This window comes from Mauremys reevesii, linkage group 17 (genome assembly GCF_016161935.1).
Source record: "Mauremys reevesii isolate NIE-2019 linkage group 17, ASM1616193v1, whole genome shotgun sequence".
NCBI classification, from domain to species: domain Eukaryota; kingdom Metazoa; phylum Chordata; order Testudines; family Geoemydidae; genus Mauremys; species Mauremys reevesii.
Window position 1 is genome coordinate 233,943 of NC_052639.1, and position 18,451 is coordinate 252,393.

Genomic DNA, 18,451 nt, shown 5'->3' on the forward strand with positions numbered 1-18,451 from the left:
GGTTGATTACGAACTGGAGGAACCTCCTGTGAGGTGGGTAGATGGCTATGTGAAAATAAGCATCTTTCATGTCGAGGGTGGCGTACCAGTCTCCGGGATCCAGGGATGGGATGATGGTCCCCAGGGATACCATACGGAACTTCAGCTTTATGATGTATCTATTGAGTTCACGCAGATCCAGGATGGGTCTGAGACCCCCGTTTGCCTTGGGGATTAGGAAGTAGCGGGAGTAAAACCCCGTGCCCCATTCGTGTTCCGGTACCTCCTCTATGGCTCCTTTGGCAAGGAGTGTCTGCACCTCTTGGAGGAGGAGCTGCTCGTGAGAGGGGTCCCTGAAGAGGGACGAGGAAGGGGCATGAAAGGGGGGGCGTAAAATAAATTGGAGGTGGTACCCAAATTCCAGCGTGTGTAAGACCCAGCGATCTGACGTTAGCCGGGACCACGCAGGGAGGAAAAGAGAAAGGCAGTTGGAGAAAGGAGGGAATGGATCCAGTGACGATACTGGTACGATGCCCTCGGGCGCACCTTCAAAAGGAGGGTTTTGGTCCTGTGGAAGGTTTCGAGGAACTTTGGTTCTGGCCCCCTTGGTTGCCTGACTGCATCCGGCGACCAGTTCTACCCCGCCTTCTAGCAAAGTCCTGTCTCTGTCTGGGCTGAGGGTAAGAGCAGGGTGGCTGGGGGTGGAATGGCCTGTGCTGAGTCACTGGCGTGTGCATGCCTAGTGAGCGCATGATGACCCTGTTATCTTTTAGGCTTTGCAGCCTAGGGTCTGTCTTATCAGAGAACAGGCCTTGCCCTTCAAAGGGGAGGTCCTGGATTGTATGTTGGAGCTCTGGGGGGAGGCCTGAGACTTGCAGCCATGAGATACACCTCATAGTGACCCCAGAGGCTAGGGTCCTGGCCGCTGAGTCCGCGGCGTGCAGGGAAGCCTGGAGGGAAGTTCTAGTCACCTTTTTTCCCTCGTCCAGAATGGCCACAAATTCCTCTTGGGAGTCCTGCGGGAGCAGCTCCTTGAATTTGTCCACTGCCGCCCAGGTGTTATAGTTATAGCGGCTAAGGAGGGCTTGTTGATTAGCCACGCGGAGTTGGAGTGCCTCCGCAGAATAGACTTTGCGCCCCAGCAAGTCCATACACCTTGCGTCTTTTGATTTCGGGGCTGGAGCCTGCTGGCCATGGCGCTCTCTCTCATTGACCAACTGGACAACGAGGGAGCAAGGAGGGGGATGGACGTACAAGAATTCATAGCTGTAGCGGGGTGGCTACCCGCTCCTGCCCTTTGGGGCTTTAAAACAGCCCTGGGAAGGGGCTTTTTGGCTGGGCTGATTGGGGAAGTGGCTGCAGCTGGAGGTCACGCTCCAAACTGAACAGGGCTTATAAGAAGGCAGGGAGGCCAGGAGCAGTCAGTCTCTCTCTGCTTCCAGAGGGAGATGGGCCTGGCTGCTTAGAGATTGAAAAGGTACCTATGGTGAAGCAGGGCTGGGGAAGGGCTGAGGAGCTAGGGAAGCTCCAGCCTGGAAGGCCCCAGGCTGCGGCCTAGGAAAGGGCAAGAGGTACTGGGGGTTGCAAGGGACAACCCAGGAGTAGGTAAAGCAGCAGGTCCAAACCCCTTTTTGCCTGTGATGAGTGGGCCGATGCTGCAGTCTGCCCCAGGGTGTGGGGCTAGACCATGACTGTCAGTGGCCACTACTGAGGCAAAGTGGGGATAGTAGGGTGGGGGCTCCCCTGGGAGGAGGAGACCCAGTTATAGTTAAAGGGGCACCGGGTCCAGGGAGGGACACGGGGCCGAGAACAAAACAGGTGGATCACCAGCCTGCAGAGGGCGCTCCGGACTGGAAGAAGAGCTAATTCCCGGGGTAACCAGTAGGAGGCGCCGCAGGGGTGAGTACCGCCAAGTTACAATAGCCCTTGGAGGGCACCATATATTTTCGGGCAGCAGGTGAGACAGAGGCCGGAGACTGCCAGATCGTGATGGCATTGGCCTGGATCGTCCTGGAAAGGGGAGGGCCATTCTTGTGGGGGCATCAGATGATAAGATGTCCACTACTGGGTCCCCTACCTCTGGGACTTCCTCGACTTGCAAGTTCATATTTTGAGCCACACGCCAGAGGAGTCACTGGTGGGCCCTCAGGTCGATTGGTGGAGGGCCTACAGACGATGTTCCGGCTACCACCTCGTCAGGGGAGGAGGATGAGGAGAGACCTGGGACAAGCAGGTCAGCTGAGGGCTCTTCTTGTTGGACAGCCTCTGTCTCCCTTGGGATCTGGGAATCCTGAGGCAGGACCGACACTTCCTCCGAAGCAGAAGGAGGAGGGCGGCTTATTGTGGCTTCCGGCACCCAGTGTTCCGACGTGGCAGAGTGCGATGGACCTGGATGCGCACCTTGGGCCTGATGATAAGCCCAAGGTGTCCAGAATGCGCACTGTTGAGGTCCGTGATCCTGAGCCTGGGGCTCATGGAATATCGTGGCGGGCACATCGGCATCTTTGTCTTGGGCATACGCACTGTCCGCCTGAGAAGACAAGGACGGGTGCCGGGACGGCAAGGGAGGAGCTGAAAGACCCTGGTACAAGTCACGGTGCCGGGAGTGGTGCCGAGAGCTGGTGCGATACCGAGAGTACCAGGCCAGAGGCTGAGATGTTGATCTATGCCACGAGTACGATCGGTACCGAATGGGCGAGCGGCGTCGGGACCGTGATCGTCGATGAGACCGGGAACGGCGCCGGGACCTGGATCGTGATCGGTGCCGGTCTGCTAAGCCGACTTAAGGAGGCCTCATTATGGCTGGCTTGCCTCTGGAGTGTAATACCTGCACCGGTGGTGCCGGGGGTTGAGGCAGCACAGACTCAGTCATGGCTATAAGGTCCCTGGCTGTCGAGAATGTCGCCGGTGTAGAGGGGACCGTAAGCTCAACCACAGGCCTCAGTGGGGAGCTCTCAGGTACCGGACTCGACGGCCCCCGTGGGACCAGAGTCAACGGTACTGCAGCAGTCGGTGCCGCAGCAGGTGCAGGTGCCGGGCGGTCCGAACGGGGCTGCATCTGTGGCGCCGAGGGCACCGAGGTAGAGGACTTCGACCTCTTCGCCTTTGGGGAGAGAGATCAGTGCCGAGCAGGACCCTGCGCCGGAGATGGCCAGTGCCATGGTGTTTTGGCGGTGCCGGAACGGTCCGGTGCCGGAGGAGCGCTGCTAGCAGTATGCTCAGCGGTCAGTGCCGAGGACGGAGGGTTCAAAGCTGCCTCCATGAGGAGATTCTTTAGGCGAAAGTCTCTCTCTTTCTTTGTCCTCGGTTTAAATGCCCTGCAAATATGGCACTTATCTGTAATGTGCGATTCCCCGAGGCACTTTAGACAAGAGTCGTGGGGATCGCTTGTGGGCATCGGCTTATGGCAGGCCGAGCACAGTTTGAAGCCCGGTGAACCGGGCATAGGCCCCAGCACCGGGAGTGGGGAAGGGGCTAATGCCCAAACCCCGTTGAACTATATGCACTAACTATCTAAGAACTGTCAAACTAACTATAACTATATATAAAAACAACTATATACAACAAAGATAGCGAACAAATAAGGAGTAGCTAGGGAAGTGGAGGACAGCTAAGCCGCGCTCCACTGTTCCAACGACTGACACGGGCGGTTAGAAGGAACTGAGGAGTGGTCGGGTTGTCAGGGGTATATATCTGGTGCCATGGCGGCACCACTCCAGGGGGCGACCCAGCCGACCCATCGGGGGTTGCTAGGGTAAAAATATTCCGACGAACGTGCACGTGGCGCGCGCACACCTAACTGGAATGCATATGAGCAAGCACTCGAAGAAGAACTCCTTCTCCCTCCCCCAGACGTGCTCGCACCACCCGTAAGCCCTTTGGTAGAAAAAACATTGTTCTGTGGGGGTGGGCCAGTAGTTGAGAGACAATCAGAACTGATGGCACTAGATTGCCATCTTGAGATCTTCTCCATGATCGTCTTTCAACAAAGTGTCACGCACCTTTTCTAGGCTGGGCACTTGCCAAGAACACAATACGATAATCTACCTTGGGTAAATTTAGGCGTGTGCACAGCACATACAATGGGAAGGTACTTACCTGTTAATAACTAGCGTTCTTCGAGATGTGGTGTCTATATGTGCTCCACTTCTGGTGTGCATATACCCCATGTACTGGAGATCTGAATGCATTAGCCACCAGTGTCCATTGGTTGTGCCTGCACCCTGCATGCCTCCCTTGGGAGCTGGGATCTAAGATATAACTAGTAAGCCGTGGTGCACTGGTCCTTTGGGAGCCGGTGGCCTGGTAATTCTGTGAATGCCCAGAGGAGAAGGGGCTGGACACTACCTGCGACGCTCAGAGGACTGGGGGCTATTACTCCCAGATCCTTTGCAGTGGCACTATCACCTGGCCAGGTGTTCCTCATTTTGTAGCTGTTCATCTGATTTCTCCTTCCTAAGTGTAGTACCTCACATTGGGCTTTAATTAATTTCATCTTGTTGATTTCAGACCAATTCTCTAATTTGTCAAAGTTGTTATGAATTCTAATCCTGTCCTCCAAAGTGCTAGGAACCTCTCTGCATGGTGTCATCCACACATTTTAGAAGCACACTCTCCATTCCATTGTCCAAGTCTTTAATGACAATACTGAGTAGTACCGGACCCAGGACTGACCCCTGTGCGACCCACTAAACACATCTGCCCAGAGTGCAGCAAACTATTGATAACAACCCCTTGAGTATGGGGGTTTCAACAGTTGTGCACCAACCTTACAGTAATTTCATTTAGACCAGTGATTTTCAACCAGGGGGCCAGGGACTCCTGGGGACCGTGAGCAGGTTTCAGGGGGTCCACCAAGCAGGGCCAGTGTGAGACATGCTGGGGCCCAGGGCAGAGGGCTGCAGCCCCACCACATGGGGCGATTGATCTGCTTGCTACCCCTTCACGCCGGCCCTGGCTTTTATACGCAGAAAACCAGTTGCTGTGGCACAGGTGGGCTGAGGCGTTTTTACAGCATGTTGGGGGTGGGGGGGCTCAGAAAGGAAAAGGTTGAGAACCCCGACGTAGATCACGTTTCCCTAGTTTGCTTATGAGGATGTCAAAAGCCTCACTACAAACAGGATCTATCGAGCTACTGCTTCCCCCCTCCCACTAGGCCAGGAACCCTGACTGCTAGACGTGGCTTTTCTTACCGTGGCCTTTAAAATCTCCCCTATTGCTCCTCAAGGAGCCAACAAAGGGGCGTCTGGGAGTTCAGAAACGATCCAGTCGCCTGGTGCTGTGCCTGTTGGTGCGGGACGCGAAACGAGATCCAGCACTGTCAGCAGTGGCGCGTAAGGACCCGTGCGATGGATGATGAGTGTGGGAAATGGGACATCTGGGCCACAGGTGCGGGTAGCAGAGGCACTGAGGAGAGCGGCACCTGGTGCAATGAAGGCGAGAGCTCCGAGCGTGATGCGTCGGTGCGGCAAACAGTGGTGCCGAAAGCACCCGTAGCAGCACCAGCAGCAATGACTGTGCCGCAAGCAGTGGTGCTGAGAGGCCACCACCAAGTGAAATCCTCTCTGGGCACCAAGGGACGAGCCAGCAGTGGAACTAAGGACTCGGGACTCCTGCTCTCTGGGCACCAGAGGGACCAGGGATTGGCCTCGAGCTGCCCTTCTCAAGTGAAACAGAAAGAGGTGACGTAGCAGGCACCTGAGGAGGAGATCTACTCCCATGCTCCTTGGCAGGATGGCGTCCATCACACTCGAGGTTGCTAACTGGGGCAGGCACAGCCTTAGAGGCAGAAGAGGTGGCTGCCAGGGTACTTTTACCCAAGGGTGATCGGTCCGAGGAGGATCCTGCATCTCTTCAGGGACTGAGCCTGGCCTAGACGTCTCCAGCAGAAATCCCTTCAGTCTAGTCTCCCTGGATTTCACAGCCCGTTTGGGGAGGGCTCTGAAGTCCCTGCACTGCTCTCTAGCGTGTGTCTGTGAACCCAGACAATACAGACACTTAGAGTGTCTGTCGTTCCGGGCATGGCAGACCCACACGAGGGACATAATTTAAATCTTGGGGGCAAAACCCCACTGTACATGGGGAAGACAGGAACTGCTCACCTCAGAGCCTTACCCCCGCTACCAGGATTCATAGAGTCCAAGGCCAGAAGGTACCATTGTGATCATCCAGTCTGACCTCCTGCCTAGCACAGGCCAGAGACCTGCCCCACAATAATGCCCAGAGCCGACCAGTTAGAAGAACATCCCGTCTTCATTTACACATTGTCAGGGACAGAGAATCCACCATGAACCTCGGTAAAGTGTTGGTTAATTGCCCTCACTATAAAAAATTTACACCTTATTTCCAGTTTGAATTTGTCTAGCTTCAACTTCCAGCCGTTGGATCGTGTTCGACCTTTCTCTGCTAGACTGGATATTTGTTCCCTGATATTCACAAACTGTAATCAAGTCACCCTTTAACCTTCTCTTTCTTAAGCTAAATAGACTGAGCTCTTTGAGTCTCTCACTATAGGGCATCTTGTCTAATCCTTTCCCCAGTCTTGGGGCTCTTCTCCGAACCCTCTTCAATTTATCAATATCCTTGTTGAACTGTGGGCACCGGAACTGGACACGAGGTTCCAGCATCAGTTGCACCCCTGCCAAATACAGAGTATCCGACTCGAGAGTCCCCTGTTTATACATCCCCGAATCGCATTAGCGCTTTTGGCCACAGCGTTGCACTGGGAGCTCATGTTCAGCTGATTATCCACCATGACCCCCAAGTGTTTTTCAGAGTCCCTGCTTCCCAGGCTAGACTCCCCCACCCTGTACGTATGGCTGACAGTCTTTGCTCCGAGGAGAGGGAGTCTACGACTGAAATCCTCCCTACAACAGGAGAGTTCAGCTAAACTAACTAAACCACTATCTCCAGTAACAATTATTAATTATCAAAAATTACAATTTACAAAACGTAAAGAGAAAAACTTCAGCGGAGCAGGAGACTGGACACTGCTGCTGGCTCTGGCTCTCAGCCAGAGGCCGTCAGAAGGAACTGAGGGTTGGCTGGTTGCTCAACCCCCATTGTGCCCTCGGGAAGGGGGGCTCGAGGACATGGAGAGCACAGCTAACACATCCGATCTCCAGTGCATGGGGCACATGAGCACCAGAAGTGCAGCACATCCGGAAGCAGTCAACATCAATGGAGGTTACAGTGTGGTACAGACATATCCCACTCTGTCACACCGGTAATCCCATTACCTTGCCAGTGTAGGGGATTCCAGCCTTGTAAGTCTCGTCAGCATCCTCAAAGGTCACCGTAGCGATTTCAGACACGATGTCACAGCTCTTGGTCACGTTGAGCTCCACCCCTAGCAGGAGAGGGAGGGACGATAGGAGGAAGGTGCCGGGAGCGATACCAGAGTTCAGGCTACGTCACAGATTTCTCTCCATAACAATCCGCCCAGCCATTTCTACCCCCTCTCGCTATGGACTGGAGGGTGTGATTGGGGGGAGAATTTGGGAAGTTCGGCTGGGGGCAGAGAAGGATTTTCCTGGGGAATCTGGAAACTAGAAAATTTAGATTCACCTTCCATGGGGCTTAATCCCAAGCCAGCCACATGACATTTGCCAGCAGGGTCTCCTGGCTCTGCGGCCCTTTCCCCAGCTCCTTACTGAACGGCCCCAGAGCTGACCCCACACACAGACCTCTCGGCACAGGGCCTGGCCCCAGAAAGGGCCATTTTCAGAAGTGCCCAGTGACCCGTTGCCGTTCTGGACCTGCTCTCCTCCAGCCACTTCACCATCGCTGATGTCAGCACCCGAGGGTAACGTAGCCACCCCACAGTTACAGTTTTCAGCCAAACAGGTGTTGCCGCTCTGGAAATCAGGATTCTTCTGGGTTAAATGTGGAGTTATCTGGGTTCGTTGCTAAGCGATTAGCACTTGCAGTTTTGAACGCTAAGCGCTAACGTCACTGAGGCCGTGACTCAGGGCCCAGAGACACAGGCTGGGCCGTCACTCCGCTCTGCCAGCTCAGTCCACAGCCAGAGGCCACTCGCGAGAGTGTGTTTAGTCTTTGCATGAACGTGCCCAGGTCTGAACTCCTCATGAGGGATCGATCCCAGTGATGGGCTGAACCAGAACCCCAGATCCAACCCCCCAACGCTACCTCTGGGCCCGTCTCTAAAGCAGCTGGGCTACAAATGACATGGCCACATGGGCAAGTGAGACCCCCTCTGCCCCAGGGGTTTAGTGCTGGGGGCTGCCAGGGGACGTGCACGTGTGCTTGATTTCAGTCCCACCTGTCCCCTCCTCCATGAGAGACGCCTTGGCCTGGAGGCTCAGCTTGTAGCCAGAGTGGGTCAGGTTAACGGGAGCTACAACCACCTCTCTGGAAAAGCAGCCGTTGCTGTCAGTCTGCAGGGAGAGATCAGAGCCCGTTAGCAGCAGCTCTGCACCAGGTCCCGCAGGTGTCAGCTCAGCGGGTCTCTCATCGGGCTTGGCCTGGTTAGTGCTGGGACGGGAGACACTCAAAGAGAACCTGGGTGCTGAAGTCAGCAGCAGGGGGCGCTCTCACCTCGGAGTAAGCCTGACACCGCTACCCCAGTGCGGCGCTAGGGGGCGCTGTGCAGCTGGAGCTGCTGTGGGTGGCCACTTGTGCCCATCACAGACGTAAAACAGGCCCTGGCCACTCGTGCCCATCACAGATCCCCTGGTGCTAGTCCCCCATCGTCATGGTAACGCTGGCTGATTCCAATCGCCCCCCCCCCCCCGCCCCCAGGGACTGAGAGCATTCGGGGAGATCTGCCCCCGCCTAACGAGAGCTGCTGATGAGGACGGGCGGCCCCGTAACCTGGGGCACTAGCCTAGGTCTGGAGAGTCCCTGCCCTGCCACAGGCTGCCTGCAAGTCGCTCTGAGTACGGCTCCAGCAGAAACCACCTGCGGCCGCGAGTCTGAGCCCAGCCCTGCTGACCCCGCTTGTGCTGTAGGACTAAAACCAGCAGGTCGTCGGTCGAGTCCAGGCACTAGACTCTGGGTGGGTCTCGGCTCCAGCCGAGCGTCTACACTGTTCCTTTAGCCCCACGGCGCAAGCCCCAGGCAGCAGAGCTGGGCTCGGAGACGCTGCCGCAGGGTTTTTGATGCGCGGACGGACCCTGAGCATCTCTGTGCCTCAGTTCCCCATCTGTACAATGGGGACAGGAGCCTGCCCTGCCTCCCGGGTGCTAGGAGGGTAAGTGAGGCACTAAGATAGTGTGGGGAAGGGGGGGGGCGTGGAAGTCCCTAGGCACTGCTACACAGCTGCCAATTCCCACCCCCAGCCTGCCAGATGGGGACCCGGCTGGATCCAGGGCCTGATTCGCCTGCACTTACACCAATGTCACCAACATCATCAAGGCAGATCACAGCCCCCCTCTGGCCAGTGTAAGAAAAACATGGAGAGGAGCCTCCTCCAGCAGCATGTCATGTACCTGCCCCCTCCCCAGTCACACTCACCTGGCCGGTAAGCTCCGTGCACGGAATTAGCGACACATAAGAGCTGAACCAGAGATATGCTGGTTGTTCCTCCCGACACAGGCTGGCCTGGACCCTCCCCAGGACGGGCTTCCCGTAGGTGTATCTGGTTAGCAGAGGGGAGGGAGAGGGTAAGTGGGAGGGAAGGGGCCAATGCCCCTGCCCATGGGGGGTCCCTGCTGGGGTGGGGCTGGTCGTGTGGGTGGAGTGAGAGCCCCAGGGAGCCCTGCCTGGTCATGAGCATGGGGCAGAGGGGGGCGCAGGCAGGGAAGAGGCAGGTCAGATCCTGGCCTGGGGGGCAGGGGAGGGGAGTCAGGCCCAGGGCGGTACCAGCCCCCCCTTTAGCGGCCCGGCAGGGCTGCTGTCACACTCACCGGCCGCACACTCGCAGCAGGAGCGTCTCATCCAGCACCGTCACCACAGGGGGCAGCTCCAGAGTCACTTCAAACTTGGGCAGCACTGGGGGCAGAGAGGGACGGGGTGAAACCGACCCGCAGCCCCGGCTCGGGGGTTTCATCGTGATCCTCGGCCTTGGAGCTTCTCCCCGGGTTGTGCAGCCCCCCACCAACCTGCCGGCCGGGCGGGAAGGGGAAGGGCCCGGAAATGGAGCAGGGCTGGGCAGAGGCTGCAGGCTGCAGGAGTAGGGTTGCCAGGTGTCGGGTTTTCAACTGGGACGCCTGGTGAAAAGGGACCCTGGCGGCTCCGGTTGGCACCACAGACTGGGCCATTAAAAGTCCGGTCAGCAGCGCAGTGGGGCTAAGGCAGGGTCCCTGCCTGCCCTGGTGCCACACCACTCCCGGAAGCAGCGGCATGTCCCCACACCGGCTCCTACCCAGAGGGGCAGCCAGGGGGCTCCGCACACTACCTCTGCCCCAAGCACCTGTTGGGGATCAGTGTGGTGGGAGGCAGTTAGCGTGTCAGGAGCAAGTGTCTGGGGCGAGGGTGGGGGTAGGTGGCAGCTGTTTCAAGGGAGACATCAGAGATCTTCTCTCCCCCTCCCCCGCAGGAGCCAGAAAAGGTTTTTTGTGGGGGAGGATGGAGAGGGGGCCACTGACATTTCCCTCCCCCTCCCAGCAACACCAGCTCAGGGAAGGGTGTTTATGTGTGAAGAGCCCCTTGTGCTCCAGGAGGAGCAGAGGTCGGGCTGGGGGCACAGGCCAGATGTGGGTGGGGGCTGAGTTGGGACTGGGGGGTCAGAGTTAGCTGCTGGGGGTTGGTGAGAAGCTGGAAGCTCCGTCCCATCCAGCAGCGGGAGCCAGGCCCAGCTCCCGCGATAACTTTGGTGACATGGTAACTGACCCCGTCCCCCTCCCCCTCCCACAGACACTGGGGGGAGGGGTTGGGGCTGCAGAAATCCAGAGTCAGACCAAAGCATGGAACAGCCACGGTTCTGACTCATGCTGCTGGTGTGTCTGGGGCCGGCCACACTGAAATCCCCAGCTCTGCATCCCCACAGCGGCGCCGACCTGAGACCTCCCCCAGGGCCTAGGGCAGAGTGGGGCAGGGCTGGGGCAGGGCAGGGAGGCTGAATTCCCCCTCCCCCAGGGCCCTACTGCAGGAGGAGTAGGCATGGGGTGGCTGAGGCCCAGGAGAGCTTGGAGCTGGTGGGCCAGTCCCAGGGGTCTGAGCTCCCAGGGACTCTCTGACAGGGACCCACGGACACCTCGCCCCAGGGAGACTCAGGAATCCCGCTCCCACCCCGTGTGCCGGAGCCACGGCCTTGGTCGCTGCCCTGGGCCCCGCTGCGCACCGTATTCCTCCACGCTGAACGAGTGCCTCGTCCCCTGCGCCTCGATGGCGTACGTCCCCAGGGCCGGCTCTGCAGACAGCGGGAGGGACAGATCCACGATGCCCTGCTGCGGAGTCACATCTCGCCACTGGGCGATGCGGTTCCCGCTGGGATCCTGGCACACGGACACGCCCTGCTCAGACGCTGCCCCCACACACGGCTCGTCCCCGGCAGCCCCCGAGAGCCTCGTGCTGCCGACGGGGGCTGGATTGACGCCCGGGGGCTCAAATCCTTCTCCTTAGCCTGGAGCAGGCATCGCCGGGCAGGTGCTGGGTAAGGGGGCCCCTGCCAGCTCCCCTCAGCCCTGACCCGAGGGCACCGCCCCTGGGGGGAACAGGCTCCCGAGGGACACCCCGTCTCCAGCCTGGACAAAGCCCAGGGAACTCGCCGTAGGGACCGTTTCCATCTCAGTGCTAGGCCTCTGGGGGTATGTTCCCTGCCCCCGTCCCCCCACACAGCCTCCCCAAACCTCCACCCCTCCCCTCTGCCCCTGCAGCTCCCAGAGACCCTCCCTCCTCCCCTGCCCTTCCCCCATCAGGCTCCCAAGGGAGCTCCCCGCTGAGTTCCCCACCGGCTGATCAAGTCACTGCCTGACCCAGAGTTCGGGGGCTGGGAACATTCAGGGTGAGCGACTCAGGCAGGGATCCCAGCCAGGCCCAAACCCACCTGCCTCCCGGACAGACAGCCCCAGACGCTGCAAACTCGGGGTGGGGAGGACGTACCCCGATGGCACAAATATCCCCTCCCTGCCCCCCATGGGGCCCAGCCCAGAAACGCCCTGTGCTCTGGGACCCTTTGCACCCCCACAGCAGGGCAGAGGCTCTAGGGCTGGATTGCTGGACACTGTGGTCACAGCCCAGACTCCTCTGGGGTCCCCACCACTGAACACCCCCGGGTGCCCTCGGACGAGCCAGACAGGAAGAGGAGGAGGCTGGAGAGGCACAGACTGACCTGCACGGTCACCAGGGGCAGCTGCAAAGCAAACAGACAGGAGATGGCTGGTTAGAGGGACAGGAAACACCCCCCACTGCCCCCGGGTCTGCCTGTGACCTCCCCAGGGCCGGGGTGTCTCTGGGGCCATGGGGGATCATGGGCACAGCAGCGGGGGTGACCGAGGGAGCAGGGACAGGGAGGGGAGCCCATGAGGCTGGAGCCCTCGCACCTCCCATGTCCCATCCCACGGTGGCGGGTACAGGGCAGTGGGTGGCTGGTCTGTGCGTGGAGGAGCAGGGTGAGATGCTGGGGTCTCTGCCAAGGGGCAGTCTAAGGACCGGGGGTCTCCGCTGCAGCCAGTGCCCGGGCGAGGTGGCTGGGAGGGGAGCTGTCAATCTGTATTTCCACACTGGGCCCGATTGTGCCACCTCACTCAGCGCGCAGCACGGTTAGGCTGAAAGGTGCTAATGACTGTCATCGGGGGGGCACCCAGAGCCAATCACAGACTGCACTAAAGCCAGTGGGTGCCCTGCGCCCTCACTCCGGCTCCATGCAATGTGCAATCAACCCTCTCTGTGCAGTGAAGAGACTGCAGCCAACAGAGGCCACTGCCCAAGGCACTGGGCTCTGAAGCCCAGGGGGCTGCTCCACACGGCTGTTTTCAGCAGGCCAGCACAAGCCCTGCTACTGCAAGGCTGTTACCTGCCCTGGGAGCCTCGCCCCTTGCAGCAGTGTAGGGCAGGCTGGCGGCTGAGGCATTCCCAGATACCGGAGATCCCGGTACTTCCAGGATTGGTGTGGGCCTGTCCCCGGTGGCGTGTCCTCGCACACTCGGTGTGTGTGAGTTCACGCCAGCAGGGGCGGAGCAGTGCGCTCTGCCAAATGGCGCCCCCCATCCAATACCAGACACAAGCATGCACTGGACGGGGGCAAACCACCCATGAAGAGGACTGTCTGATTTCAAACCGGATGAACAGGCTGCCTGGTGTAGACAAACCTAATGTGTCCAGTGCACCAGGGCCCTGTTACCCTGCCCCCACCCCACCCCCCACCCCAGCTCTCACCTTCCGGGTACTGGGAACGAAGTCTTTGTCCAAACTGACGATTCGAAACTTCACTGCAAAGGAGCAGAGGCAGAGGCGGGAATCAGCCCCGGCTCGGTTTGTCTGAGTGAATTCCCAGCTGGGGAAGGTGCCAGCCGGACGCCCCGGGCACTGACGGCCTCTGTGAACCCGCAGAATGAGCCCAGCCCGGGCAGCGCAGCGCCAGCTTCCCCCCGCTGCCCTCTGCCAATGAGCCCCGGCCCTGCCCTGCGTGGCAGGAGGCTGCCCGGGGAGGCTGATCGGTGCCCCCTGCAGTGTCTGTGCCATCGCCAAGGACGGGCTGAGACCCCCACTTGGTTCCAGACAGGCTCCCAAACAGGCCTCAGGCTTTGGGCCTCTTCTCCCCTGGGGCCGGGTGGAGACAGGGGCCTAGAAGTGAGAGTCCCGAATCCCCCGCTAGGCCCCCAGCCCAGCCCCCGAGCCCGGGAGTCCGTCCCAAGGGCCTGGGGCCCCAGGAAACTCCCTTCAGCAGCTCCTGCCCTCTCACCTGTCTGTCCCGGCTTGTAGACGGCCTTGTCCGTCTGCACAAAGGTCCCGGGCTGCAGCGCCCGCAGCAGCACCTTCTTCTGCTCAGAGAACTGCAGGGCATCTCCCCGGATCGAGACGTGCAGCTCTGCCACTTCCTGCTGCCCCCCGGACGGGGCTGGAACCTGCACACGGGGACCCCAGCAAGGCCACAACGGCCGGTAATGGGCCAGTTGTGGTGCAGACCCGTTATTGCGTGGGGGGGCAGTGGTGTTTGTGGTCCCTGTTCCTGCCCCCCCAAACACAGGAACCCACGTCCCCAGCCTGGGGAGCATGAACCTGGGGCGCTCGGTGGAGTTGGAAGCCAGGGCGCTCTGTGCCCCCCACCCATCCCCGCTCCCCCCTGCCTGTCGCTGCTGAGGGATCGGCTCGAGTTCTGTGGCTACAGCTGCCCATTGAGTGACCAGCTCCGTGCCCATGGCCAGTGCCCTGAGCCCTGCTGTGCCCGGGGGCCGAGGCTGGGCTGGGGCTGCAGACCCGGGGCTGACGGGCTCTGTGCCCATGGCCAGTGCCCGGGGCCGTGCCCATGGCTGCGGGCGGGGGCTCACCTGGAAGCGCACGTTCTCGTGCAGACGGGGCTCCCGGACCTCTCTCTCCAGCAGGGTGATAGCGCTGGGCCCATCCCCCCTCTCCAGCCGGACGCTCACCCGGACGGTCTCGTTGAGGTCACCGAGATGAACTGACACCGTCCCCGTGTGCGGGTGGTAGAGCTCGGCTGGGCTCACCACCACATAGTGCCTGGGAGGGGAAAGCACCGGGCAGTGGGGGAGGGGAATGGGACAGCCCAGAGCCTCCCCCAGGACCGGGGGTGACTCCCGATTTCTGAGTGTCCCCCCTGCTGGGACAGAGCTGGGTCGACAGCCCAGCCTGCCTCCTGTGGAGCTGGAGGGGCCCCGGGGGCGCAGAGAGGGGCTCAGTCCCCCTCCATCCCCGGCCTCTCGGCTGCTCAGTCTGCCCAGAAGGGGGCAGCTAGTGGGGCTGAGAGTGAGCTGAGACCCCTGCGCATGGCGGGGGGGCGGGGGGGAGGCTGGTTAGTCTGGGGCTGTGCTGAGCACCTGAGCCCTTTGCAGCCAGTAACCGGCTTAGATACAGCCCCACCCCCACCCCCACCCCCAGCCCAGTCTGCACCCCGGGGCCTCCGCCCGCCCTCGCAGGAACCCTTCGGCGAGAGAACGGACCTGTCCTGTCAGTTTCGGATCCAGCAGCCCCCTCATCGGTGCCCTCGGCTGCTTTCAACCCCCTCCGGCACCGCCCATCACGCGGACAGACAGACAGACACGGACACGGCTTACGGCTCTGCAGATGTCCCAGCTGTGAGGTGCAGGAGCAGCAGCATGCAGGTTACTGGGGCCCCCATTCCTGGGGTGCAGGCAGAGGGGCAGGCACAAGGGGACACACACACGTCACCCCCCTCTGGGTCCTTCTTCCTCCCTCTCCCCCACGCTCTGTGCTGGAGACCAGCCTGCTCTGCCCTGTTACAGACTCTGGAGCCGGAGCTTCGCTTTGATCCGGGGTAAACAAGGGTCGTGTCAGGTCTCTGGCTGGGTCTGGGGACGCAGCTGGGACAATATTTACCCACCACCCCCAGCTGCTGGATTCGAGGCTCTGACAGGTTCTTGCAGCTTGAGTCAGAGGATGCTGCCTGGCAAAGGGTCAGACGAGCCAGGGGGCCCCTTGCATTGGTCACACAGCAGGGGGTGGGACAGGGCCTGTGCAACCATTTAGGGCACTGGTATTTGGGGGACGCCATTTTCTTTGGCAGCGACCGCGGCAGCTGGATCTTCAGCCGTCCTGGTCACCGCCAGCATTTAGGCGGAGGGAGCTGGGGTAGGGGAGTGCGGGAAGAACCGCCGGCAGCAAGGAGGGGGCACGCAGGGGAACTCCCCGCCCCAGCTCACCCTTGCCCTGCCTCCTCCCTGAGCACACCGTGGCTGCTTCAATTCTCCTGCCTCCTAAGCTGATTGGCTCCGCAAGCCTGGGAGGTGGGAGAAGTGAAGCAGCGACGGCGTGCTCGGGGTGCTCATGCGCATAGCAGGGGTGAGCTGGGGCGGGGGTTGCCTCAGTGCGGGGGCGTGGGGGGTACAAGGTGCAAGTTTCACCTAGGGCACAAAACATCCTTGCACCGGCCCCGGGGTGGGACCCCTCTGGGGGTCGGTGGTGGTGCAGTAGCCGGGATGCTGAGGAAGCCCTGGCAGGAGCAGGGGGGAGGAGCTTGCTGAGAAATGAATTCGTTAAAGTGGGTTCGGGCAGCGACCCCACTACTGCAATGCAAATGAGGAGAATGTTGGGGTTGCTGAACACGTCTCATGAAAACCACATTCACAATCGTTTGTAACTTTCCCAAACGGGGACAGCTGGGGATGAAATTTCCATGCTCAGGCTCTGCCTTGCGTTGAATTTCTTTTGTAAACTTTCAGCAAAAACTAATTGTGCCATTTCTGAGAACATGGTTAGCATTAACACAGATCGTTTTTTCCAGGGCAATCCATTTTCCTGACCATTTTGTTGAGGAGTTCTAGTGCCTTCATGCTTTAGAGCCTGCAATTGAAATCTGGCAGGGGGATTGTGCTAGGGGAAGAGAAGGGTTTTTCCTCTTGCCATGAAAATCCACGTCAATCTGGCTAGGTTATAAAGTACAGAACATTGCCATTTGCACATGGTCAGTAGAGCGTTTCACTGATAACTTGGGAGAAAATGATCTTGAATGGTTATGGATCCGTGTCCTAACCAATACAGCACAAGATGGGGTGTTAGCAATTAGCTGGTTTCTGGGGCAGATCACCAAATCACACGAAGGAACAGGATGAGTGGCTCCTTATGCAGCTATTTATAGGGTGTAGGAAAAGAAGCTGTGTGATCCTGGGGGATTTCAATGTGAGTGACACATGCTAGTGGTCTGGTGCTGCCAGTACTAAAATGTCTTTGGAATTTCTTATACATTTTCCCAACTCAAAAAGTGTTCCATCCGCCAGAGGAGTGTTCCATATGAGCCCTCGCCTTGAGAGATAAAGAGGAGCTGATCACAGAACTAAACATGAACAGTAGCCTAGGTACAGGTGATCCTGACTCCATCACATTTACAACGTGCCAACAGATTAAAGTCCAGACCAGTAATATTTTCACTCAGTGGTTTGAAAGGGCCTGTTTCACAAAGCTGAAAACAATTATGAGGCAAACCAGCCGGGAAGAAGAATTTAATCAGAAAAATGTGAATGAAAACTGGGAACTATTTAAGCACACTTTACTAGATGTCCCAAAAGCCACAATCAATCAAACTGGTTAAAAAACTGACCTGGCTCAGAGGGCAAATGAAAGCAGCTATAAAATATTTTTTCAAATGAAGTATAGCAAAGGGAAGAAAAGAGAAGTTGACAGAAATGAATATAAATCAGGACTGTAGAAACTTGATAAGGGAAGCAAAATGACATATGAAGAAATCTATGACCAGCTGAGTTAAGGACAATAAGAAGGAGCTTTTAAAGTATATTAGGAACAAACTGAATCCTAACAATGGTACTGGTCCATTATCAACTCAAATGGCTGAATTATCAATAATAATGGAGACGGGATGCCGGAACAGGAGTGGGGGAATGGGCAGGGGGCCATGGTTCCATTACATTTAGAAGTCTAAGGGGAAGAGGTGGCATGGGGGTGGCCCCTCGGATGGAATGGCTGGTGTGAGGGTGGGGGCTTGGGGAGACAGGGCAGTGTGGGGTGGGACTTCCAGGGGAAGAGAAGTGTGGAGGCAGGGCCTCAGGGAGAAGGTGTGGTGGTGGGGGGTGGGGCAATGGTTCGGTGCCGGTGGCCCCCCCAATTTTAGGGAGCGTCCGTCACTCCTGAATGCTGAAAAGGCAGAAAGGTTCAATAAATATTTCTGTTCTGTATCTGGGAAAAAACAGATGAAGTTGTCATGTCACATGAAGGGGAGAACACTCGTTCCATTCCACTAGTATCTGGAGAGAATGGTAAACAGCAGCTACCAAAGTGAGACACTTTAAAATCAGCAGCTCCAGATAACTTATATCCAAGAGTTTTTAAAGAGCTGGCTGAGGAGCTCGCTGGACCTTTAATGGTGATTATCAGTAAGTCTTGAACACTGGGGAAATTCCAGAAGACTGGAAGAAAGCTAATGTTGTGCCAATACTTTAAAAAGGTAAATGGGATGAACTGGCTAATTAAAGGCCTGTCAGTCTGACATGGATACCTGGCACAATAATGGAGTGGCTGATATGGGATTTGGTTAATAAAGAATTAGAAGATACTCTCATGATTAATGCCAATTTGCAATGGTTTATGGAAATCAGATCCCGTCAAACTAATTTGATTTATTTTTTGATGATTATAAGTTTAGTAGATAAAGGTAATAGTGTCAATGTAATTTACTGAGATTTCTGTAAGGCGTTTGACTTGATACCACATGACATTTTGATTAAAAATCTAGAAGAATATAAAATAACATGGCACAGATTAAATGGATTAAAAACTGGCTAACTGATAAATCTCAAAATGTAACTGTGAATGGGGAACCATCATTGATCGAGGGGATTGCATAGGGATCAGTTCTTGGTTCTGTGCTATTTAACATTGTTATCAATGACCTGGAAGAAAACTTAAACTCATCAGTGATAAA

At 57.8% G+C, this 18,451-nt stretch overlaps 1 protein-coding gene across 17 annotated transcripts in view; it reads right to left on the reverse strand.

Annotated features, from left to right (window-relative positions):
- Nucleotides 1-18,451, reverse strand: part of LOC120385046 (alpha-2-macroglobulin-like protein 1) — a 224,513-nt gene that overhangs the window by 126,547 nt on the left and 79,515 nt on the right. For 2 of the 17 annotated variants that reach the window (XM_039504133.1, XM_039504134.1), the window contains exons 2-10: nt 14,370-14,559; nt 13,784-13,946; nt 13,258-13,310; nt 12,212-12,232; nt 11,222-11,375; nt 9,846-9,930; nt 9,454-9,577; nt 8,261-8,375; nt 7,218-7,327 (exon numbers count right to left, since the gene is read on the reverse strand). The exons of 14 other annotated variants lie outside the window; for them this stretch is intronic. In XM_039504133.1, the coding sequence (XP_039360067.1) occupies nt 7,218-7,327; nt 8,261-8,375; nt 9,454-9,577; nt 9,846-9,930; nt 11,222-11,375; nt 12,212-12,232; nt 13,258-13,310; nt 13,784-13,946; nt 14,370-14,559 (1,015 nt within the window). The remainder of the gene's footprint in view (nt 1-7,217; nt 7,328-8,260; nt 8,376-9,453; nt 9,578-9,845; nt 9,931-11,221; nt 11,376-12,211; nt 12,233-13,257; nt 13,311-13,783; nt 13,947-14,369; nt 14,560-18,451) is intronic. One more of the 17 variants, XM_039504135.1, reaches the window with a different exon arrangement.